Source organism: Aspergillus caelatus (assembly GCF_009193585.1).
Source record: "Aspergillus caelatus strain CBS 763.97 unplaced genomic scaffold BDV27scaffold_66, whole genome shotgun sequence".
Lineage (NCBI taxonomy): Eukaryota > Fungi > Ascomycota > Eurotiomycetes > Eurotiales > Aspergillaceae > Aspergillus > Aspergillus caelatus.
Window position 1 is genome coordinate 93,174 of NW_022475329.1, and position 22,640 is coordinate 115,813.

Genomic DNA, 22,640 nt, shown 5'->3' on the forward strand with positions numbered 1-22,640 from the left:
GAACAAGGATTTCGCCAAACAGAATGATAACACCATTACTCAAACACACAATCGGAATTTGCCCCCTATACATCGAACCATATACTTTTTCAAGCTTCTGCCAGCAACAACTTCACCATCTCCCCAAGACCCTCCACCACCTCTTTCCTCTCCCCTTCCCAGGAAGACAAATCCAACTCCCGTCCCTCCGCAGCATCCATCAAGACGTCTCTGCTGGGAAAGGTCAACCCCACCGTCCGCTCAAGAGGCCTCATCCGAGCCCCACACAAAACCTGCTTCAACTGCTCCGCCGCCTTCCCGCCCCCATGCCCACCATAACTGACAATCATGGCGGGTTTACCATTCCATTCGTGATACAGATAGTCAATCGCATTCTTGATACTAGCCGGATACCCCCAGTTGTACTGTGGAGTCACGAACACAAACGCTGCATGAGAAGCGATCTCTTCGGACCATTTCCGCGTATGCCGGTGGAGATATTGGTCTGAGGAATGGATCTGGGACGGGATGCCTGGTTCGTTATATAGGGGGAGATTCCACTCTGCCAGATCAATGAGGGATAGTTTGACTGCGTTTGTGCGGACGCTGTCGGTGGCTTGGAGATCGTTTAGAATGGTAGTTCCGATGTGGAGACCGGCGCGGGGAGTGCGCTGGCTGCAAATGATGAGGCCGATCTTGGGGGTCATTTTTGCCAGAGAGTGTGAATCGAGGTAGATAATGTGAGAGGGGGATCTTCACACAGGGAACAGGGTCTGTGAAAACATTTTCATTTTAAGGTAGGCAGGGTGGGAATTTATAGCTTGTCTACGGTGTAAGTCAGTGATGGACTCATATCCTAATCAGGCAAGAAAGCTAAAAATGTAGGGGTTGATGTTGCGCGCCAATGAGGATTGGCCTGGTGGGTCGGCGATATAGTTAGGGTATGGAGTATACATTAAGAATTAACAGATACGTCCTACTACGATAGGGGTATATTGAGGAGTTTTGGACCCAATCACCGCACGAACTTCTAGTTATGCTTAGGGATGGATGTGTGGCGACCCTTGTCGCCTCTCCAATACACTGGAACTGATCATTTCTCCAAGACTATATATCTAGGTTGGCTAAGGAATTTTATACCTGAATCTAACCGAGGTCAGTTAGGTTAGGTTATGGCTAGATTACGGTCTAGTGGCGCCTTATTATTGCTGTGCCCCGCACACATAAATGTAGGATTTCATGAGCCATAACTAGAGTGTGACATATAATTTTATCCTCTGTACCGGCTGCTTTTTATTTACTATTTTATTTTATTTTATTTTTTTATTTTTTTACCATTCACAACAGTTGGGAGTCAGAGTGAGTATTAACGCTTGCTATCTATCTTTTAAGATCACTGTGGATCTTTGCGCTAAGACGAACGTTGAAAACAGGACTCAAAACGGCAGATGGTTTTCTGGGGTGAGGGTCGAATGCAACCGAGCAACCATGTCTTTAAATGTAAATGCAAAGACCTGGATCCTATCGGTTTACTTACCGGCACAAAATCTTATTCCAGAGAAATAGTATGCCTTGGAACAATAGGTGACCTGAGGCGGAACTTGGACTGTTCTTTATGCCAATTGTTTGTCCAGGCAATGGAATTGAACAGCCACAAGGATGATGAAAGGCCAGATACAGCAGAGGTATATTGCAAGCATACCACCAACACTACGTATCTCTTTCTGTTCACTAGTAGGGGACTAGGTGGTATAATAGACCTTTCTCGCCAAGAGGCCATCAAAGCGAAATCAGAGTTGGCCTATCCTGGCGTCGGAAGTAGTCTGAGTGATCTGTATAATGACCCAGGAGATCACTGTGCGGTTAGGCAAGGCCGGGTTGATTCCGCCCTGATACGTTCATGGATAGACTGCTGTATACGTGATCATGGACAATACTGTTGTCCACCTACCATGAGGAAGGTCCGTACCCGCATGGGAGAGTTGCCCGCATATTTGGCGTGCGGGACGACGACCCCAAGGATACTGCATCTAATGCTCGTTGATGTCCTCGAGGAGCGACTAGTTGAGCATTCTGTGTCAGAAACACCAGAAATACCATATATCGCCTTGAGTTATGTATGGGGGCATACCCCAATGCTTCAAACGACCACGGAGAACCTCCCAAAAATGCGTATGCCAGGGGCATTCAGTACAAAGAACGTGACCCTGCCACGTACAGTCCGAAATGCGATGGCTCTGGTTAAGGACCTTGGGTATCGGTTCCTATGGGTGGATGCATTATGCATTGTTCAAGACGCGCCAAACAAGAGTGATCAAATACAAGTGATGAACTTGATATACAGGCGAGCCAGGTTGACCATTGTGGCAATGGTGGGTGAGAACGCTGACAGTGGTCTCCCAGGCATCATGCAGGGCACTCATATTGGGCCCCCAACTGCGGTAATGGATGGATACAAATTGCAAGCCGGGCCCCCGTCTTTCGACATCGAGTTGAAGAGATCGCTTCATTCCACTCGTGGCTGGACCTATCAAGAAGTTCTCCTTTCTCCCAGATGTCTATTTATCTCGCTGTATCAGGTTTACTTCCGCTGCACCAATGGAGTCTCGTTTCAGTTTACAGATCCCTACTCACTTAACCCGATCACTACCCTGGTATGGCCTACTTCAGTCAGGTCAGAGGATGCTGAAATACTCATTGAAGGCTATGAGCGTTATGTGGAGGTTTACACGCGCCGGCAGTTGACATATGACAATGATATCCTCAATGCTTTTACCGCCATCCTACAGGAATTGTCGCTGATATTCTCAGTTACATTCCATGATGCGATTCCCAATATGAATATAGTGCGCGCTCTGCTTTGGTGCCCAACTTGTGAAACTTCTCCCGAAAGGCGTTCCTCCGTCACCAACCCGTGTGCTGACTCCACTCCTTATTTCCCGAGCTGGTCATGGCTAGGGTGGAAGGGACCGGTCACCTATTATATAGCAAACTTTGGGAAGTTACGGAATGAGACATGTATGTGTGGCCTCCTACCCCAGGCATCGCTTTTTTGGAAGCCAGCCATGTCAACAGCGTTCCAGAAAATCGAGACCTCAGACACCAAAACAATAAAAAGGGAGGAAAAGGAAGTGAAATGCGGACGTTACAATTGCTGTACCCTCCTAGTCGCCACGGACAGAGCCCCACACATAAAGGTCGAAGATGCACCACATAGTAGTAGCCTCGCTGAGAGAAGCCCAAATGAACACCTCATGGGACCTGGAAGCCCGCAACACCTTCCAGAAAAGTTCATTCATCTATCGATTCTCCAATTCCGTGCTTCCACAGTTATGGCCCGAGGCTACTACTTTGGAGAGTGTCAATACAAATCTTGGATGACTGATAAGTGCAACGAGATGGACGTTTTACCAATCTACGACATTCAGAGACGGCAGTGCGGTGGCTTTTTCAATCCTGCGATTCCCACCCTTACGTTTGACGAATCCCAGCAATTTGCTATCATAGCTATGAGTGTTTCCCCTGCAGTATGCCTTCCTTATAAAGAACTTATTGACAAGTCCTATGGTTTTATGGGAATAGATGAAGAAAAGTGCATGTGCATCCTACATGTTATGTTACTCAGGTTTCATGGGGAAGTAGCAGAGCGTGTCGCGACAGGCATGATGCATCCTAGAGCCTGGAAGGACGCAGAACCAGGTCCAGAATATAGACTCATCAATCTGGCCTGATATCCTCTTTTTTTTTTTTTTTTTGGAACTCGATTGGCAAACGCGGTGACTGGTGTTAAGATCCAGACCTTTTAGGAACGATATTTCAGTTTATAATAATCCACTATACATGTATATTATTTTTATAACAGAATTAAATATAAAAATATATATGTTCTCACTATAAAAGTTAGACTTCATTGGGGGTACCAGGAAACACCAGCCGAGCTGAGACGATGTCAAGATTGCATTCAGGAAATGATTCACCCTGAAGCTCTATAGATACCATATCCGGACTAGAGAAAGAGTGGAGTTTGAACTGAAATTTTCCCAAGGCCCCAGGGAGCGTTTGTTGAGCCTAATATCGTAGGGAGCCTAAAAATCTTTCCAGTGTTAAGTTCGACCAAGGGATATTTTCACTTATGCAGCTATGCTACAGAACTACATCCTTTCAATGGCCACTGTTGTCTCTCTCTAGTGGGATTAAATCCCTAGCAAGTAGAGCCTGGTGGAGAGCCGGGACTTCACGATTTTGTTGCCAATTAAAAGTATATGCTACCTCCTATGTACACATGATTCCCCCCAGCGGCTCAACTATCTACATACATGACAGCTACATACATGTCAGCAAGAACTGTCTCCACTCCTTGATAGGGACCCCTACTACAAGAGTCTCAGGTTTCACCAATTTGTCTATATTGACGATTTGGTATTATTCAGGAAAACAGTATTTAGATAGCTCTTGTACTTTGCACCAACATTTATCCAAGACAGGTACTAATTCTGGGATAATCCTTGGACATTTTTATTCTTCGAATAGATGTATTATTCCTTGGGATGGCCATTCCCTCATGCTTGCACTTTTACAAATGCTAATATCGTATATAGTTAGTTCGATGCTCGATTCGGTTTGCAGTAACCCAATAGCATTGTTAGTCTGGCTGCTAGTCGGTATGGATGGATTCTCTAGTCTTGTCGACCATGGTGAAGCTGCATGTGTATCCGGTGTGTGGTATGTGATTTCCCATGCTATGGACAAAAGCATAACGTTTAAGACTTCGCAGAGCAACGTTCGATCTCCCGCTCGAGAAGACGTATCAAGCGTGGTCTGAATGAATTTCGGAGACATCTCATCGTCAACAATCCTTGCCAGCAAGAACATCGAAACAGTTGAGGAAATCTTATTATTTCTTCTCAAACCTGGTAAAGGATAGATTATCCTTGTAGGGCACTCGAATACTTTACGCAAACCGAGTCATACTTGACGAGAGATACTATTCGCTGCTGAATAACAAAGATGAAATTATATTTATGCAATTATTAGAGTTGAAGAAGGTACAGTCTGGAATATTTTAACCAATGTGATTGGATAGATAAAATCAATTTTAGAAAAAACGTACTACTCTCTTATTAGTGGTAATTACCAAACCAACACCACCATTATACCTCTATGTCACATACACATACAGTCCACCTGAAATATGCCTATGTAACCTACAAAACTCCTCCGATTGACAGGACATTCCGATCACTGCACACAAATCAAATGTTGATCCCGGTAATGAAGCATTGCGGGGCCGACGGGGCCGATTCGCTTACTCCCGGTTTCCTCTCTCTTAAACTGTCGATCTTAGTTTCGGAAGGAAGTTTTTACTGTTTCACCGGATAGAATCGTGGACCAGTTATGAGGAATGTCTTAGGGATTATGCTTATTCATACAGTTTCCGTAAATTTGGTGTTTCATGGTTTGTGGAAGTGTTGAGTGAGTTTATAGTCTTATGGAGGATTGTGGTAATGGATTTATAGTCAGAGATAGGGTGGTGACAAAAGAAAAGAGAAAAAAGAGGAAGAAGAAGAAAAGAAGAAAAGAAGAGAAGAGAGAAAATATGAAAGAAAAAGGAAAGAAAGTAATATCATCTAGGGCATTCATAGATTTATCTAGGCAAACTATGAAGGAAGTAAGTCTGTGGAGCTCTACAGCAGGGTTATTCATAGTGGACTGTTCTACAATGTGATACCTAATGCAAAACAAATATTCCATACACAATAAGAGTCACATTGCACGTTCTAGAATCTAAACTATCTAACCCCAGTACAAAGCATGCGTAAAGCATGTTAACTCATAAAGAAGCTACACAGAACCTAATTGACAGCTTCGAACTTAACCGGTAAGCCAGGCTTCCCATACTCCATCGTGAAAAAGTCCTTCTGCTTCGGTCGCTGGAAATCTGGCGGAAGACTGAGCTTATAGTTCCGGAATATATATGCCATCACAATCGTGACTTCCGCGAAGGCGACGCTAGAAACGACGAGGACAATCAGTATCCAGTCTCAACCAGAAGGAAATCAAAACATTCTTTGCTAGGTGTAGGTATTCAGCAGATATGGGTTTTCAACTTACTTCTGACCAATGCACATCCTAGCACCCTTGGAGAAGGTACAGAGGTACTGGTCCAGATTTTTGGAGTCGGGCTGTAACCAGCGCTCGGGGTTGAAGGTTCGCGCATCAGGACCCCAGAGCTCTTCGCTGTAGTGCATGGTGTAGGCGGAGATTGAGATGACAGTCTGGACATATTAGTTTATCCATTTGAGTTTGACACTGGGTGGAAATAGATTGGGTAGATACGTACTCCCGGGGGTATGATCTTTCCATCGACAGCAAAGGGCTGAGCCAGGTCGTTGGGCACAATGCGAGGTAACCGCCCAGGGACGGGCATTCCGATCCTCAGGGATTCTTTCACACAAGCCGTCTAATATTTCTGTCAGTACCAGGAACTGTTCCGTGGCAAAAGGGGTTGCGATAGAGGCGGGCCAAGGGGATATACCAGATAATCGATCTTTTCAAGTTCCATAAGTGGCAAAACTCCCTGCTCGTTTGGCTGCACCGATTGTAACGCCTGGACCAATTTGGTTTGGACCTTTTTATCCGCGAGAATATGGAGCAGGGCTGCTGTCAGGGTAGATGCAGTGGTATCCGCTCCAGCAATCAAGATATCCATAGCTTCGGTGACTTTCTGAGGGTAGGACACTGACGTAAGGTGGTCGAAGACAACTGGATGGGATGTGGTATTGCCATGTTTCTCATAGTGATTCATGCAGCTCTCGGCGAACTAAAGAAGATAGGGTCAGACAGTGAAAACTAGCGCAAAGGCTGTAAATGACAGGGCACGTCTCACATTAATTACTTCAAAAAAGGATGCAACCTTCTTGTTCATGATCTTAACAATACTCTTTGGCAAACATGATCCAATCTTCCGCAGTACGGGCCATTCATGGGCTGTCCACAAGTCGCTGGCGACCGAATCAAACGCTCTCAAGAACCATGAGTCAAATGTCGATTCTTCCTCTTCGAGCATATTGGCGGAGCGCGCAAAGGCAAACTCCATGATAACCTCCGTGGTGAGACATCTTTACGCTGTTAGCCACACGCTCAACACTTTTAACGGAACTGAATCAGAGAGAGATTACCGAAAGGCATCATAAACGTTTATCAAGTGCTTCTCCCTCAATCTGTCAATCTTTCTCATCATGATTCCCGCCTTGGTATGAATAACTCCTTCAAGCTTAAATACACCCGCCCGAGAAAAAAGAGGATTCAGCATTTTGCGTCGCTCTTTATGCAGTGCCGGATCTGTCTCACCAAACAGCGAGTGGTCAATGTTGAATGAGTTGTAGAAAGGGGGATACTTGAGGAAGGGCTTTGATTGGCTGTAAATGACTTTGTACAGGTGAATATCAGAAAGGTGAAGTTCATTAGGGGCAATGCGAAGGGATTTGGTTTCTAGAGTTTTGAGTGGGCGTATCATTAGCAAGATGCACAATGTTAATGGGCTAAGGTTGCCTTGGGGAGGGCCATACGGTATTTCTTGTGCAGTCTTTCAAATTCATGCTCTGGAAAGCCTGCCTGGTTGGTTTTATAGAGCCAGTTCGTGGATAAAGATGCTTCGGGTGGGCCTGAGAATTGGGACAGTGGGTGGAAATGGCGACGATAAATGCTTCGGACCATATGTAAAGTCCCGATTCCAATGATGAGCGCTATCAGAATGCTGGCACCCTGTGTCTTCAGGAAGGCCATGCCCAAGTTGTCTGCCATATTGGCTATGTTCGACATGGTGATTCGGATACACACTGGTCTGATGAAGGGTTGATACAGAGCACTTCCTCTCAAATGCAGTACCTCACCGGGGTACTTATAGCTTTGATCCCCCTGACCCTTGCTGTAGGTATCTCCACCGACGCTCGATCACCGAGCTGGGATGTGCATACATCGAAGCCTCGATTTGACCAGAATGCCTGCTCGGAGGTTTGTCTTCTGTCTCCTGCAGTACAGGTGGAGGCCGCTCTGGCTGGTTGCATCTCCACCGGGTAGTGGATCGTTTATCGGCTCCGCAACGGACTAAGCGGGTGGAATAACGCATAAGGAACAACCATTCTCGTCCTATCAATACCGCTAATATAGTAATGTAATAATTCAAGGACAGCGCTGGTCGGTAATGTCAAGTTGCCTAACCTCTCTCGTGGGTTAAGCACCGTATGAATGGTACATGTCAATACTCTGGTCGTTATATAGGAATAACCTGGCTGTACAACATATACAGATACGTCCTGGGTCTTGTACAGATTGCTATGATAGGCGTGTCTACGGTGGGCACCTGAAGGGGTGAAATGGTATCTGGAGCCAAGCGATAGGACATCACGAAGCCCATGAATATGGGGCATCAGTCAACGGTTTCACCTCATCAACAAGCTCATTGAGAGCAGATATAAATCCTGTTCGAAGATGCGGCCACGCATCATAAGATCCAAGAATACGTTGACATTCCCTGAGAAGACGAGTGGAAGCCCCTGGTTCCAAGAGGAGTCCAACTCCGGTCAAGTAAGGTCGACAGTTGGCATCGCCAGCTATCCACTGTTTCTTCAGCACCGGATCAGGGTCGCGGTCGATCCTTAGCAGCCTATGGGGCGAAGGCTGTGTTGAACGAGGGCCTTTGGTAGTGGTACTGGTATGGAACCGCTCATAGACCCATAAGTACAGGAACGCAAATAGGAGACTGAAACAATGGTAGCAAGCAGGAGCTAAGCCACCACGAATCTCCCTAATTATTGCACCAGCATGTACTACACATCTACGCGCACGTTCCGTGTCTTTCTCCATCATTTGCGCTATGCGCTTCCCGGCGGCGATACTCTCCACATTCGTAACAAGCCACCCTGTGTAAGCAAGTATATCCCGCACAGACGTGTATCTTAAAATGCTAGTTAGATGATAGCAGATCGTGAAGCACTCAGCGAAAGCGGATGCTGACTTTGTTGGTGTGAAGTTCGGATCTAAAAGTTGGTACCGGGGATCAAGGCTTGGGTACGAGTTAGGTGTCTCCTGCAAGTACGGTAACGTGCAAGGATTACCGCTAGGCACTAGAAGACGAGCAGAAAACTGACACGTATTGACAGCTTGCTTCTCTCCGACAAAGAGACCAAGTAGTAATGCTAGCCTGTTGAACCAGGGTAGTTGTTCAAGAGAAAGGTCATTAATACAGCTAGATGATAGAAATTCCCGTATAGTGATTGCCGGTGTCTCTAGTGGAGGTTAGTACTGAAAGAGTCAAGAATCAGATTCTAACTCACCCTGGCAGGATTGGAAATGTTCCTCCCAGGAGTGAGCATCCTGGCTGCTCCAGAGTTCGTCTGGATAAGGGAGTCTGTGCTCAAAATCATCCATTGAATAGCTTGGTTGCATATCAAGAAATACGACACAAAACGAGTCGAGCACTGGATCCACTAGTAAGCCATCTATTCTGCCGTTGAGTCCAAGAGCAATATATTAACGCACAGAAAAACGCATATACCAGACGGGTGTGGGCTTCGGCTTGGAGCCATGCATGCCATCGGTCGTAAATATTCACAGTTTGCGAGGCATCTAGCAGGGCAGAATCTCTTCTACTGTGGGGATTAAGAAAAGGACGAATAAGTGTAGCCAGCCAGGTGCGCAGAAACTGCAAATTAATGATATTGTCTCGGAAACCGTTGAACACAAGGTTAACATTGAGCAGCAAAGTTGACTGAGCCAGAGTCATTGCATCGAATTGCAGCGCTTTCACAGCCTGGAGCGGTTAGCATGGCCAAATCACATGGTATTGGAACGTTAGGCGTACATCAAGGGGGATCGCACGACGTAAGAGTTCGGACAGAACGATGATGTATTCTTTACCCATAGCCATTCTAGTATATTGGCTCCCAATAACAGCCAAGGCAAGCACTAGAATCCACGAGCCGTCGCTTTCAAGCATAACTGGATGTATAAATGGCATCTGTGAATGGAAATACTCAAAATACACCTGAACAAGACAATTGAGGCGGTTGGCGTCCGGAAAAGCGAACTTCTTGAAACAGATGTCCGTCTGGGCCAGATAGAAGCTCAGGATCTTTTCATACGTTTCAGTGCGTACGGCACTAACATGGAAGAAGTTTTCTGCGATCAGTAAATCATCGTCAGAATGGGAATCCGGATCCCCTCTAGGAGATGTAGAGCTAGATGCTGTGGGGTCATTTAGTACATGACATGCGATTTGCGAAGATTGATGAATTTCTTCCGCGGGAGTAGGCAGTGGCTGTAGCGCAGCTGGTTCAGTAGGTGTGCTCGACCTGGGTGTTGGTAAAACCGGAGGAGGCTCAAATGGGAGTGGAATTTGCTGACAGGGTGAGTCCAGACCATTGAATCCAGCGCCGTTGTTGAGGGAAGCATTATATTGCGGATCATCAAGGCAGTCGAACGGACCCCATGTGAACAGATTGCCCAAGTCGGGAAAATAGTTCGGATAGCCCAACGCACCGAAAAGGGGCCTTATCCCCGGCGGCGCTTGAACGCTAGCGTTGTCCACTAGCTGTTGATCACCCGGTAAGAGCCTATGCTTCCCTATGTCTCCATCAAAGCTCATTTCTGCTTGTCCTATGCCATCTTGACATGATACATGTACTGTGGATGACTTATTTCGAGCATCATCACCACCAGAGGAGTGATGATCAAATACACATGTGCGATTTTTGTTAAGGCAGCGAGTACAAGGCGCGTGCCCACTACAGCGCTGTTTCTCCCGTGCGCAGCTCTGACAAGCATGATTGCTTCGAGGTCTTTTAGCCCTCGATGTCAGAAGAGGCTGGTTCTGCTGATCGCCATGCGTGCTGATATGCCGTTGCAATGTGTCTCTATGTACCGATAAGCTAGATGCTCTAACTCCATATGCAAGAGCTCGTACCTTCGTGAGAATGATTTCGAGCACAAGGAACACCTGAATGGGCGCACCCCTAAATGACCCCTGAGATGGCGGTCGAGGTGTTCCTGGCGGCGGAAAGTTTCGCGACAAACATCGCAAGAGAAAATTGGGGTATTTTTGGTAGCGCCCATCATTCAGATCATGGACAATCCCTTTCAATGGGAACAGGCCTTGAGATTAACATTTTTTCGCCAACGCATTACTTCTACAAGCAATGAATTTTGATTGAAACCTGAAGGTTTTCTCGGAAGTTGTGACTGGCCTGTAGATTCCGCTTAGTAAGAGGAGGTTTCCCCGCAAAAAGGTGGGCCTAGATTGAAAGGCAGCAAGGCAAACACTTGTGTATACGCATGAGCAGTGACTTCATAAGTACTAGGAGTCTTACACGGATACTGATATTGGATAACTAACGCAAATATACAGCTTCATCAATACCTAGAAATTATGGCTACGGCTAAGGCGTATGATACGTACTGCCATCTAGGTGTACCAGGTAGGATTGGGGACTTCATCCAACAACCAAAACCGTCCCAGCTCTGACTCCTTGTAAGCCACAGGATCATGCAATGTATGAGTCCGCACGTCCTTCCAGAAGCGATCAAACCCATACTTCTCTGCTGTAGACCTTGCTCCGGTAACTTCGAACACGCCGCTAGTAACCTCCAGGGATGTATGAGTCGCTACCACCTTCACACTGGCAACCCATTCAGCCACCTCACCACGTTTACGTGCAGACAGATCCCTCTTCGACCCATGCCCATTGAAAGCATCGGCTATTTCCTTGCCTGCACGATCGGCTAGAGCATCCGCGGCACGCAAGGAGGCGAAGAACTTCCCGTAGCGGGCCAGAACGTAGTGCTCATCCGTTGGGTTTGGCTTGGGGTCATGGGCAAAAGGCCAGGCACGAGTTTGAGTGAGAGTGTAATGCCTCGCCGTGCGGAGAGCGCCTTGCGCAATCCCAATATAGAAATTAGAGAACACGAGCTGGATAGTAGGCAACAGAAGAGCGGTAAAGGGGACTTGGAGGACTTCGGGGATAGGTGCTTTTGTTTCGTTTGACCATCCCAGAGCGTCCTCCCAAGCGATGGGAACATTTTCAATCTTAACTGAGCCGGACTCTGTGAGACGTAGACCAATATTGTTCCAGTTATGTGAGAAGACGATCCCCGGCTGGTTGGTCGGTACAAAGGCAAATATGTGGCCTTCTGTGTCTTCATAGACACCTTCCAGGACGGTGAGATCGGAAACCACACCTCCCGTGTTGAAGTTCTTGAACCCATTGAAGACAAGACCCTCGCCCGATGGGGCACGAGAAACTCGGCTATCATTATCGCGAGGGTTTACAGCCCCTTATGAGAGTTAGCATGTCGTTTTCATTCTAGAAATTAAATGTATGATACCTCCAATGAAGTAATTGTTCTCAATGATCAGTTTCTCATAACGCTCCTTTTGCTCGTCTGTACCCACAATATGTGCAGTAACTGACCAAAGCAAATGGTATCCCAAAAGCATACCAATTGATCTAAACACTCAATTAGCAAATTTCGAGTCACTCACTTCCATGTCGCAATGTAGGCTTACCCGTCTCCTGCAGCTACCTCGCGAATGACCTTGTATCCTGTCTCCCAGCTCTCCCCACCACCACCGTACTTGACGTCACCAAGTACCTTGGTTAGACTGGAGCTCTTCAGCAAAGAGATCTCAGCTCTGGGTGTCTTTTGGTCTTTGCTCCTGGCCGATGCATCTGGAGCAAGAATGTCGGACACTTTACGCGCTCGCTCTAGCCACCCAACCGTTGTGGTTGGCTGTCCCTCCGCTGCGAAAGCGTCGTGGTGGACTTGATAGATAGAAGGGTCTGATGCAGGTGGTGCAGGGTTTGGGGGAGGGTGGTTCTGAAGAGTTAGGACTGACGGGTTGGATTGTGACATGATGTCTTCAAATTATGAATTAGCTATGGCTCAGCGGTGTAACCACTACAAGTTTATACGAAGATTGTGCAGGACCAAATGTTAGTTTATATAGCCGCGGTTCGCATTGTTCAAATGCGTACATGCGTTCGTCCGAAATACTCGCCGATGATGCCATTTCTGATGCGTATTGTACCGATAATTCGTGATCATGATCGACTTCCTGCTACGCCCTCGAGGCCTAATATTCGGCATATAATTTCTTGACTACATGGATAAGGTGATAAGGTTATTATTTGGAGTGCAATAGGAGTGGGTTGCTGTAGAATGATTCGCGGTGGGTCGTGATTGTGTGCTTCTCGCTCCGATCACGTCTTCAACTAGTCGTTGACTCAATTTTGGATTTTTCGCGAGCTAGCTCTCTTGTTCGGTAGGATGACATTTGAATAAAGGCTAGGTTGAGCCTGTTCAATGAGAAGAGTTGTAGTTAACCCTAAGGTCAATGTGTTCATCTTCTTCATTACTGAATCAGTACACCATAGGATGGAGTACATTGGCTGGATTGATGATTTTATTTGCCTTAAACCCCCCAAAGGTTGAAGCTATATATAAGCTATTAGGTCTATCATATTCTTTGTATCTCGATTGTCTATATTATTGATTTCTTATAAACAAAGTGTGTGCTACGCCTAGAGTTGAGCGGGTAGCCCACTAAACCCGACCCGAAATCGCCCCAACCCGGTGATTTTCGAGGGCGGGTTCGGGTCCTAGGAGGCTAGGACCAAAACCTATCGATACTGAACCCAGGGATTCTGTATAGGTCGGGTCAGCTAGAGTTAATTGGATCGGGTTTAATCTATTGATCTATAATTTTTTTTTAAAAAATATATCATTAACATAACTACTGATTATATATATTAAATTGTCTCTATAAATAGATTTTTAAATTTTTTATTTCTATAGGATGACTCCTCCGGCTTGACCTACTACCTAATTTTCACGCACTTTTTCTCCATTACTTTCAGCAGTTTAAGGGTTTGTACATATACTCTTATTTTACACAGGATAATAATTTCACAATCACGGAGGTCGCTCCAAGAAATCCCTACGGCTGAGAGAGAACAGCTCGTCTCTGACCTCAATATTGTCTCGGTCGGAGTCGGGGAAAAGCCAACAATGGAGGCCGCGCTCCAGTACTATATCCACAAGAAGCCTGCCGAGACGGATGCAATCAGGTAACGCGGCAGTGAGCCCGTGCAGCGTGAGATCAAGGGCTATAAGACGGACGTGTTGCGGTTGACGATTGCACGCGCAACCGATTGCCCTAGTAGTTGCTGGCCGACTGGCCAGCGCGGCTCGCGGCGACGAAGATACCAATCCAGCACTTGGCCTGAGCTTTAGCTATGCTGCTACTCGAGCTGCGAGATAATGTGCGGTATCTCTCCAAAATTCCTCAACCAGATGGGGCGGATCCCCATAGCGAGGTATTGTTCAGACCGCTGCTCAATCTCTTGACCAGAGGGTTCCCGATCGTCGGCCAAACCACCAGGCCACGGCAACAGCGCATAATGATATCTGCCAGGCCACCTTTCAAAGGCATCTTGAAGCAACTGATTCATGTACCTGTCTGAGAATGAACACCCAACATACAAGGCCACGTGAACAGGGTTCTCCAGGTAGTCAGACTTGAAGCGTTCTAGGACCTTTGAGACGGACTGCCCATATTGCGACTGATAGCCACTTGTGGCAAAGACGTATGGTACTGTTGTTATAAGGAACGGTCTTCTCGGTGTATACCCATGCGGATGGTACACTGGGAGGTATAGCCCACCTGGCCCGACTGATATCGCGAAGCGGTTCGGATCACCTGCTATTTCGTCTCCACGCATGGCAATTGCGGCGCTGGGAATCTGGAGATCTGAAAGTGCTTGCTCCATGAAATCATCGTAGTTGTATGTGATGATGCCGTCCCAGCCCATAAAGTGGTCCTGCCTTTCGGGAACAAACTGACTCCGTGCTAATTTTGCGATCGCGCGATGTGTCTCGCTCGGCATCCTATCTCCCTCGTAGAGCATGGCTGTCATAAGGGTAAACAGTCGCTGTCCGCAAAGATCGTGACAAACATCAGCGCCGCGCATCAAGATATCAGCATCAACTGATTGATTATTCCTCTGGGCCTCTTCAATACGCCGGAGAACTTCAACCGCGGTCGTCTCTTCGTCAGCGTTGTATCTTCTTGCTGATTCTCTGTAATAACCAATCGTAAAGTTCCGCTGAACGCCATTCTGACCGACGTGGCTGTAGTCAAAGGTAGGTGTCCAGTTGGGGCCTGCTGGGTTCCTGGAGATGAACCTTTCATTGACAAGCCCTCGTGGAGCCTCAGGAGGCAGCTGCTCCAAGTCCTGAGGCCTGGGAAGCCAAAGCTCCATGACTCTGCCAATTGTCTGGCGCAGCAGACGCTTCACTAGTGCTGGCCAGCTTGGAGCATTGCAAGGGGCCGCCATTGACGCGCCAGCCCCAAGCACGAGCGAGAGCGCCGAAGAGCGGCGTATCTGGCGAAGAAGAGAAATGTCGAATTCTCGCACATTCCAACCAAGTTCCCTTCTCATCTCCCTAGTCGCCTGGGAAGTGTTGGCCACAAACTGTCTCGCACGTTCTTGAATCGCATCGAAATCGACGATAGCGTGTCCCATTTGACTGTTCAGCTGGTGACCCCACTGAACACTTCTGCAAAGCCCGTTGATAATTGTTTCGATCTCATAGAGCGAATGGGCCGAGGGTTCGCGTCGTCGCAGGTCGGCAAGAAGGTTTGGATCGAAATTAGTACGCAATTGTTGCCATTGTGCCTGGAAGTTGCTGGGCCCTGCTGGTACTGCAGGTGGAGAGACTGCGTGAGACCATACTGCTCTTAGATCTTTTGACAGCTTACCGGAAATCAAACTTGGAAAGAGTTATGCAATACCTGGTTCGTTAGTTCCCTGTGGCGGGGGTTCACCATTCGACGCCATTGCTGCGTATTATCAGGATTTCTACAGAAAGTGACATATAGCCGTTTCATCTGTACTTGAGATCTTGCTAGGACTCTCTACGGCAATCGATGTTGTAATTATAAGAGAGTAGAGCAATGGTTTTATATCCATGCAGCACGAGTTCGCAGAATCATACGATCAAATATAGGTGATGTAATGAAGGTTCTAGACATTGTTTAAGCTTCTAAATTATCTGAAAGCGGAAACATATGGACGTGGCGTGAGCTTCTGTTGTCCTAATCCGTTTCACCCTTCTTTTCTGCTACTTTTATTTAATTAATTTGTTAAATGGCTCCTCCAGATCAACAACCCTGGATGGGGCCAGGCTCTTCTGCCCCATGACACAGAGTCCTTGGGGTGAAACATTGCAGCAAAGCCCAGTAATAATTACTATCAACTCCGCGTTGGCGTGACTTTTGACAAAGGACAGACAGATTCGCAGTATAAGCATGAGTGGGAAGTGAGCTATTGACTTTAGCCTGCAAAATCAATTTCCCCATTTTTCACATGCTGAGAGGTATAGTTGACGCCAGCGACCTTGAGTCCTTCGCGATCGAGAAGCGTGATAGTGTCACCGTCTGTAGATAAGTGGCAATCCGGAACCTCAAAGACCACGGTAGCCTTTGCACCTAAATCCTCATCCCTAGGGAGAACCTGTTCTGCCCAGCGCGAATTGCGGACCCTCCAGCCTGTGAGCGATATCTCGCGGTTCGTGAGGTTCGCCAGGGTAACAGACTGCTTCTTCTCTTCTCCTTGGCCAAAAGAATCCACAACGGCCTTGTGGATAGCAACTGAATTTTCGACAAGGTCACCAGGCAGGAGGTCTTTCCAGGCGACTCGTGATATGGGCATGGCCACCATTCTCGCTTGTATGTACGGCCTGCGATGCAAAGGCGAGGAAAATACCAACCCATTTATCGAACCCTGGGACGGCCCCTCGGAATTGGAAGAGAAGCGCGCCGTCCTGGAACACGCCATCGTCACCCGAGTACCTTCGGATGTTGCCCTGGTTCATGTGGACATTGTGTATTCCATCGTTTGTGTTGAATCGCTCGCCGAAGATGTAAACGACAGCCCCGATGAGAGCTTCCTTCATGTTTCACTGATAGTATCAAGGAGATTCGCGAGGAACTTCCCTTGATCTTCGATCCCACATATCCGCTGGTTCTAACTCACACTAACCTATGTGAAATGAAGATCATCGTCAACCCTAACAGAGGGCGTATCACCAGAATTGCTGATTGGGCCGATGTGAGAGTGTCGCCTTTTGGAATGTCCCTGTGGGGTTTTCAGAACATGCTTGGCATTATGGATTCAAAGGACTGGCATTATTTTCAACATTACTCCAGAATGAAAAGTCCTTTTTGAATGTATTCCAAAAATTCGTGGGTTTTGTTTCTAGTGACGAAAAACGGGCTATTCAAATTGCGGAACGGGCTGGACTGCTCCTTCGCTATAGCTTCACTAGGAAAGATGGAGCTTCGGAAAGGCCCGTGAATGAACAGGATATTTCTATCAGGTATTTGGACGCACTCTTACTTGGTTTAGCTGATTGAATTGACTCTTCATCGACTTCATTCACGTACCATTTAGTTCCGATCACATCCTTAATTAGTTGCCGACCCCAATCCTGAATGTATTCGCAAGCTAGATCTTTTGTCGGATATCAGAAACTTTGAATGAGAATGGTTTAACTGGATCTAAAGAGAACAGTCGCAGTCACCCCTAATACCAATATATTCATCTTTCCATCACTGCACCAGTGTGCTACTTACTAGGTGATATGGGCAGATCAATACATAGATATTCTGCTGTAGCAGCCGGGACACATCGCCTTTGTGCCTTTTCTTATTCTCTCTCTCTCTCCGTGCGTGTCTCCTTTTTTTTTTCTTTCTTTCTTTCTTTCTTTCCCCTCCATTTTCCTGGGGTTGTGAAAGTCATGGGCCTGCTCTATCGCATACCTGACGTTTCCCTGGTGTTCTATCGAGCTTTTCCTCGAAACGTAATTGGCTCAGTGCAAAATACTCTCATCTTTAATATCGCAGACCATCTACATATTAAGATTAATTCCATACAAGTTTGACTCATACTCACTAAGTAAAATATTCAGTGTTATCTTCGGTAATCAAAGTTATTATTAAGAAACCCAATTGAAGTTTGGCAATCCAACACTTAGGGTTATCATAAGGCTGTCCAGCGTTAAAAGTACTAATTCGCTCTCGACTTCCAATACTTCAATATACACTGACTAGTCACTGGTCTGTGCATACATGAGTCATGGACAATAGAGTACGTGTCGTCAGGTTAGGCACCGACTTTGTCTCTTCGGTAGGCGACAATCTCTGGAAGCTAGGTCCACCTAGATACCTACCTATATGGATGGACCTTCGCGCTAAGCTGTGTTGGTATAGGACTATGTGGCTCAGCCTGTAAGGCTTTTGAATAAAAAGTACCGGGACTTAAATAATCGCGCCGCGCAGACCTACGTTTTGGTGGTAATTGATGAAATCAACATACGTCAGATAACCCCATAGAGGCATGGAAATGATTGAGCAGACTTTGTTTTCAGCTCCAAGGGTAGAGCGTAGCCTTGCCCCTCATCTGTACATTAAATCTGTACTCCACAGCTGAATGCAAGGTGTCTGTGCCGCAGAGAACAACACATCACAGCCACAGTTGCTAGGCGCCACGACGTACAACATGAGTTAAAAGAGATTGTCTCTGTTTCTGCCCGTGAACAAACAGTAAGAATCGCTACTTGTTCATGTCAAGATACCATTAAGGTTCACGCGAGGCACTTGTACAAATTAAAAGGAAGTACAAAGCAGAGTGACTGTCACATAATGTCCTCCACTGCAGCTGAACGACGTCAAGTCTTTTTAGCGTGTAAGGCGATCTTCTCTGGCCCTGACGCCCTGCTTCGAAGGTCGAAGGCCATTAGCAAACGCCTTGCAGAGCACCAATCCTCACTTTGCACTTTAATCCCCGATTTCGACATCAATAGAGTCTCTCTTATCGTTCAGGAACTCCTGAAAGATGGGGTATTCGAATCAGATATCAAGGCACGCCTCATATTCCCCGATCTTCCTGCGCCATCAACGACAAAAAAGAGCGAACAGGATTCCTTTGAAGACGAGGCAGCCCGTACGGTAGCGGAGACTGTCAGGGAGGTCGAGTCAGTATGCGACAGAGAGGAATGTGAAACCACAAAGGTTCCTCCTATATCGGTGTCTGTGAAGGTAGAGGCTTCTGCGGAAGAAAGGGCTTGCATCGACCGAGCAATTACTTCCTGTACGTACATTATCTTACTCTTTCGATTGTTTATTGCTCATCTCCCAACAGTGCCTTCGCCCCCATCATCAGCAGAACCAGAGCTGCGAATTCCATCACTATACCCATTGTACTTCCCATACCATGCTCAGCATTCTATCCTGTCACAAGTCCAGCAAGTACTGGAAGAATGCTGTTTTGATTTTACAAAGAAATGGCTTCCTTTGGAACTTGACAGCCATGGATGGGATTGCGCCGCTGCGGTAGAGCTCACAAAATGGACAAGATTGTTAATGAAATGGTCACCACAGCTTCCTGATGTGTCGTTACATTCGAATGGCCCAGAGTTTCACGAACGTCTTGCTGATGTTTCTGTAATCCGACACACTGCAGTTCATCGAATCCCAACAACAGCTCGAGGGATTGACACATTAGTCGTTTCGGCTATGAGACTAACCGAAGCTTTGCGGGATACATTGCGCACGTCACAACTGAAAGACCTTCACCTTGATATTCAAGCCAAGATCGAGGCGATGGAGTTTAACAAGAACGCTCTTGAAGAGCATCTTAGTCGAGAGTTGGAAGCCATCCAGCGGCAACGAGAAGAACTGGACAGGAAGGAGGTAGAACTTCGAGCAAAAACTATCGCTAGTGATAATGAGAATAAAGGGCTTATGGGTCTCTTGGTTAAGGAATCAATGGAAAGGATCTTTAGCGGTGGGACTTATGAAAATAGCTCAACTGGGTTTGTAACAGCTGATGAGAGGGCGGAAGATGACTGAATATAACTTATCACTCAAAACACACACACACACACACACACACACACACATAGAGCACTTCTGACATGGCTTACCGTGATATGCTGCTAGTGATACTATGTATGTTGAGGTCGAATACCCAGAGGGGCTACGACTCATCATGAAGCATCTACAACAACGGGCCTCTCTAACATTACCATAGGCTCGGCGCTTCAGGCCTAAAACCCATTCTAGCTAGACTGATGCGAGAGTAGTGGAGTTGAAGCTGTGCCACGGCATTACAGTTGGATTTAATGGCTATAGCCTTAAAAATTGATATCCGTGGTAGAGCACATTATTATGTTTGAGCCAATAAGACTGAGAAAGCACATCCCAATAAGACTATATTAGCATTTACAATACGTGGCTCATGGTTCGATATGAACTACACCAACTTAAACCTTCACATTCTATACCTCACTACCCAATTCTTCCCAATTAAACCTGTATTCTTCCTGCTCAACACCAAAGAAGATACCCATCCAATCAAACTCATTCGTTCAACCCACAAAAGAACGTAGCAACCACCTCAGCCGCAACTTTCGAATCATCATCCTCGCCTACCTCAATCAATCCCATATAACGCGCAGTCTCCTCCTCAGACCACTTTAGCCTCCTCCCAAACGCCAAACACGTCTCCCGATTGACAAAGACATCGAACTCAAAATGCCCCTGATACGTCAAAACCCTCCCAGGACAATACAGCCCCTGAACGGGACACAAATCAGTGGACCCAACATTCACCCAACCCGCAGGCAACTCCGCCGTCGGTCCAGCAACAGGGACAACCCAATCCCCGTGAATCACCTGCAGCCGCATCTGCTTCTGCATTCCGGGCAACTTCCCCACAGCCTCCGGAAACGACGCCACAAATTCCGGCGTCAAGTCAATAGGAACGAGACCGGTTTCACGGCCATCCGGACAAAGCTCAACTTTCATTGCGGGGCCCGGCGCACATTGCGGGGCCGATGTGGAGAGCAGCGCCTGTGCGATAATCTGGTGGCCGAAGCAGGACCCAAAGAATTTTACATGCGGGTATTGGGTGTACACCTTTTGGATCCAGGACTCCAGGGGTTTAATCCATGGGTATATCGAGGTGTCGTAGGCTCCTGCTGCGGCGCCGGTGATGAGGATGCCGTCGATTGGCTGGGCTAATGGGTTTGAAGTTTCGGTTCCATTGCTACTGGTTGCCGAGCGCTTGGTGGTGCGCAGGCTTTCCAGTGGTGGAAAGGTTCCGCCTACGACATCGTAGGCAGAGGTGAAGATGCTGATTTTACGGCCAGCTTCGGATAGTCGTGCTGCGGCGGATTGCAGAAGATGGCGAAATTGAGATGAGTATAGGCCGCGGGCGCTGTAGACGGCTGGAACGGGGACGTCAGTGTCCAGGACAGCGATGTGGAAGGACATCTTGAAGTCGGGAGTGGGATATATAAAGGTGGTTGACGCTACAAACTTCTAAGATGTTTGAATCGTTTTATGCTTCGGATCCGGTTGCCAGATCGGGTAATTGATTCCCAACGGCCCACCTTTTTTTTTTTTTTATTCTCTCGGACGAGTGATGGATTTCTTATATGACTCATACGTGAATTTGATTCTTAGGTAAAAGCGAAGAGATCTTATAACTGCATGACTTAGCAACAAATACAGAGGTGTAGCGTCAGAAGACGGGAATCATATCAATGTCACTAATTCGAAACGCCTTGTTCAACAAAGTGGTGAGCTTGGTAGGATGTATCCAGATGAAACCAATCTGCAGTTGCAATTCGTATCTTTCTATTCTAGGGCTTTATGCGCCCTCTATGGGGCAGACAGTACGAGGCCAGTAGACATTTCTTGGATACATAGACACCAGGTTGAAGCTCATGGTGCGCTCTGGGCATGATGGGGATAGTATTGGTGAGGGCATATTCTTACGCACGTTGCAAGTCGAGACAATTTTCTTCGTCGGGTAGCAATATAATAATTTGCATAGGGGTACTTTGGGCTCGGTAAATGATAGTCAAATATTGTAGTCACAGCATATGGTCTGTTCGAGTGGAATTCTATTGTGTTGCAGTAGCTATCTGATCTTATGTACCCTAGAACGGAAACAAATTTAAGATGGCTAAATTCCGCTGTGGTCAACATATTCTAAAGCTTCCAAGAGAACCAAGTAGTCACAATTTGATAGACTGAAAAGGGCAAAAACTGTATACTAATAATAACTGTGAAATTCTCTGGGCCCGGTATTGTTTACCCTAACATCAACAAGATAGCCATGGCGGTACATAGGGAGGTTATCTTTGGTTCCCAGTCATCAGTCTGGCTAATGATTCAGCATATGCTCTTCAAAGGGTTCGTTCATCCACAAACACTTCGTTGCTTCACATTCATTACTGCTTGGGGCGTTGCCGTTCCTCAACATGCCGACTTCGAGCAAGTTCCTTTCGCGAGAGGCAGAAAACAAGACGGTGGGCGAGCCGACAATGACATAGCTAAGGAATGTCCGACAATGGACATCCCCCTAAGATAACATAGCTATTTCCGGTTGCCATGCGTCGTATTACCAGTGGAGTGGGCAAGTTTGGCCAAATAGGGAATTATGGGGGCATGAGTAGGTCATGCTGAATGGAATCAGGCATCCACCAGGCAGAAGAGAAAGCTGTGGGTCCCACACCGTAAAAGGACTAGCGTT

The 22,640-nt window shown here is 46.9% G+C and overlaps 9 protein-coding genes across 9 annotated transcripts; 2 read left to right on the forward strand and 7 right to left on the reverse strand.

The window, feature by feature from the left end:
* Window positions 1-46: 46 nt before the first annotated feature.
* BDV27DRAFT_102244 (flavin-dependent quinone reductase) lies at window positions 47-801 on the reverse strand. The gene has a single exon (XM_032064300.1). The coding sequence runs from the start codon at window positions 684-686 to the stop codon at window positions 90-92; it is 597 nt and encodes a 198-aa protein (XP_031928663.1). The 5' UTR covers window positions 687-801; the 3' UTR covers window positions 47-89.
* A 1,313-nt stretch (window positions 802-2,114) lies between these two features.
* On the forward strand, window positions 2,115-3,710 carry BDV27DRAFT_144341 (HET domain-containing protein; the record flags this gene model as incomplete). Its single annotated transcript, XM_032070249.1, has 1 exon — window positions 2,115-3,710. The coding sequence occupies one exon, from the start codon at window positions 2,115-2,117 to the stop codon at window positions 3,708-3,710; it is 1,596 nt and encodes a 531-aa protein (XP_031928664.1).
* Window positions 3,711-5,781: 2,071 nt separating this feature from the next.
* BDV27DRAFT_126633 (cytochrome P450) lies at window positions 5,782-8,190 on the reverse strand. The gene is made up of 7 exons (XM_032066586.1): window positions 7,548-8,190; window positions 7,158-7,470; window positions 6,866-7,097; window positions 6,515-6,799; window positions 6,320-6,439; window positions 6,091-6,254; window positions 5,782-5,988 (listed from the first exon to the last, which is right to left on the reverse strand). The coding sequence occupies exons 1-7, from the start codon at window positions 7,798-7,800 to the stop codon at window positions 5,832-5,834; spliced, it is 1,524 nt and encodes a 507-aa protein (XP_031928665.1). The 5' UTR covers window positions 7,801-8,190; the 3' UTR covers window positions 5,782-5,831.
* Window positions 8,191-8,382: 192 nt separating this feature from the next.
* On the reverse strand, window positions 8,383-10,624 carry BDV27DRAFT_156772 (fungal specific transcription factor domain-containing protein; the record flags this gene model as incomplete). The annotated part of the gene is made up of 4 exons (XM_032072388.1): window positions 8,383-9,266; window positions 9,315-9,458; window positions 9,520-9,790; window positions 9,842-10,624. 4 exons carry the CDS (start codon window positions 10,622-10,624, stop codon window positions 8,383-8,385), a joined length of 2,082 nt encoding a protein of 693 aa, XP_031928666.1.
* Window positions 10,625-11,440: 816 nt separating this feature from the next.
* BDV27DRAFT_171527 (thermophilic desulfurizing enzyme family protein) lies at window positions 11,441-12,888 on the reverse strand (the record flags this gene model as incomplete). The annotated part of the gene is made up of 3 exons (XM_032075617.1): window positions 11,441-12,309; window positions 12,361-12,482; window positions 12,542-12,888. The coding sequence occupies 3 exons, from the start codon at window positions 12,886-12,888 to the stop codon at window positions 11,441-11,443; spliced, it is 1,338 nt and encodes a 445-aa protein (XP_031928667.1).
* A 941-nt stretch (window positions 12,889-13,829) lies between these two features.
* Window positions 13,830-15,954, reverse strand: BDV27DRAFT_126636 (SIR2 family NAD-dependent protein deacylase). The gene is made up of 2 exons (XM_032066587.1): window positions 15,830-15,954; window positions 13,830-15,754 (listed from the first exon to the last, which is right to left on the reverse strand). The coding sequence occupies exons 1-2, from the start codon at window positions 15,873-15,875 to the stop codon at window positions 14,277-14,279; spliced, it is 1,524 nt and encodes a 507-aa protein (XP_031928668.1). The 5' UTR covers window positions 15,876-15,954; the 3' UTR covers window positions 13,830-14,276.
* A 196-nt stretch (window positions 15,955-16,150) lies between these two features.
* BDV27DRAFT_126639 (uncharacterized protein) lies at window positions 16,151-17,436 on the reverse strand. The gene has a single exon (XM_032066588.1). It carries the CDS (start codon window positions 16,990-16,992, stop codon window positions 16,705-16,707), a length of 288 nt encoding a protein of 95 aa, XP_031928669.1. The 5' UTR covers window positions 16,993-17,436; the 3' UTR covers window positions 16,151-16,704.
* Window positions 17,437-18,739: 1,303 nt separating this feature from the next.
* On the forward strand, window positions 18,740-19,948 carry BDV27DRAFT_171528 (uncharacterized protein; the record flags this gene model as incomplete). Its single annotated transcript, XM_032075618.1, has 2 exons — window positions 18,740-19,187; window positions 19,239-19,948. 2 exons carry the CDS (start codon window positions 18,740-18,742, stop codon window positions 19,946-19,948), a joined length of 1,158 nt encoding a protein of 385 aa, XP_031928670.1.
* A 414-nt stretch (window positions 19,949-20,362) lies between these two features.
* BDV27DRAFT_126642 (type 1 glutamine amidotransferase) lies at window positions 20,363-21,392 on the reverse strand. Its single transcript, XM_032066589.1, has one exon. The coding sequence runs from the start codon at window positions 21,371-21,373 to the stop codon at window positions 20,459-20,461; it is 915 nt and encodes a 304-aa protein (XP_031928671.1). The 5' UTR covers window positions 21,374-21,392; the 3' UTR covers window positions 20,363-20,458.
* Window positions 21,393-22,640: the final 1,248 nt, after the last annotated feature.

Coding starts and splice junctions, on each gene's coding strand:
- BDV27DRAFT_126633 (XM_032066586.1), bottom strand. CDS start 7,800: ATGTCGAACATAGCCAATATGGCAGACAACTTGGGCATGGCCTTCCTG. Junction 7,098..7,157: donor AACGTTTATGATGCCTTTCG/GTAATCTCTCTC, acceptor AACAGCGTAAAG/ATGTCTCACCACGGAGGTTA. Junction 6,440..6,514: donor TTGAAAAGATCGATTATCTG/GTATATCCCCTT, acceptor CAGAAATATTAG/ACGGCTTGTGTGAAAGAATC.
- BDV27DRAFT_126636 (XM_032066587.1), bottom strand. CDS start 15,875: ATGGCGTCGAATGGTGAACCCCCGCCACAGGGAACTAACGAACCAG. Junction 15,755..15,829: donor ACAGGGAACTAACGAACCAG/GTATTGCATAAC, acceptor GGTCTCACGCAG/TCTCTCCACCTGCAGTACCA.
- BDV27DRAFT_126642 (XM_032066589.1), bottom strand. CDS start 21,373: ATGTCCTTCCACATCGCTGTCCTGGACACTGACGTCCCCGTTCCAGCC.
- BDV27DRAFT_102244 (XM_032064300.1), bottom strand. CDS start 686: ATGACCCCCAAGATCGGCCTCATCATTTGCAGCCAGCGCACTCCCCGC.
- BDV27DRAFT_126639 (XM_032066588.1), bottom strand. CDS start 16,992: ATGAAGGAAGCTCTCATCGGGGCTGTCGTTTACATCTTCGGCGAGCGA.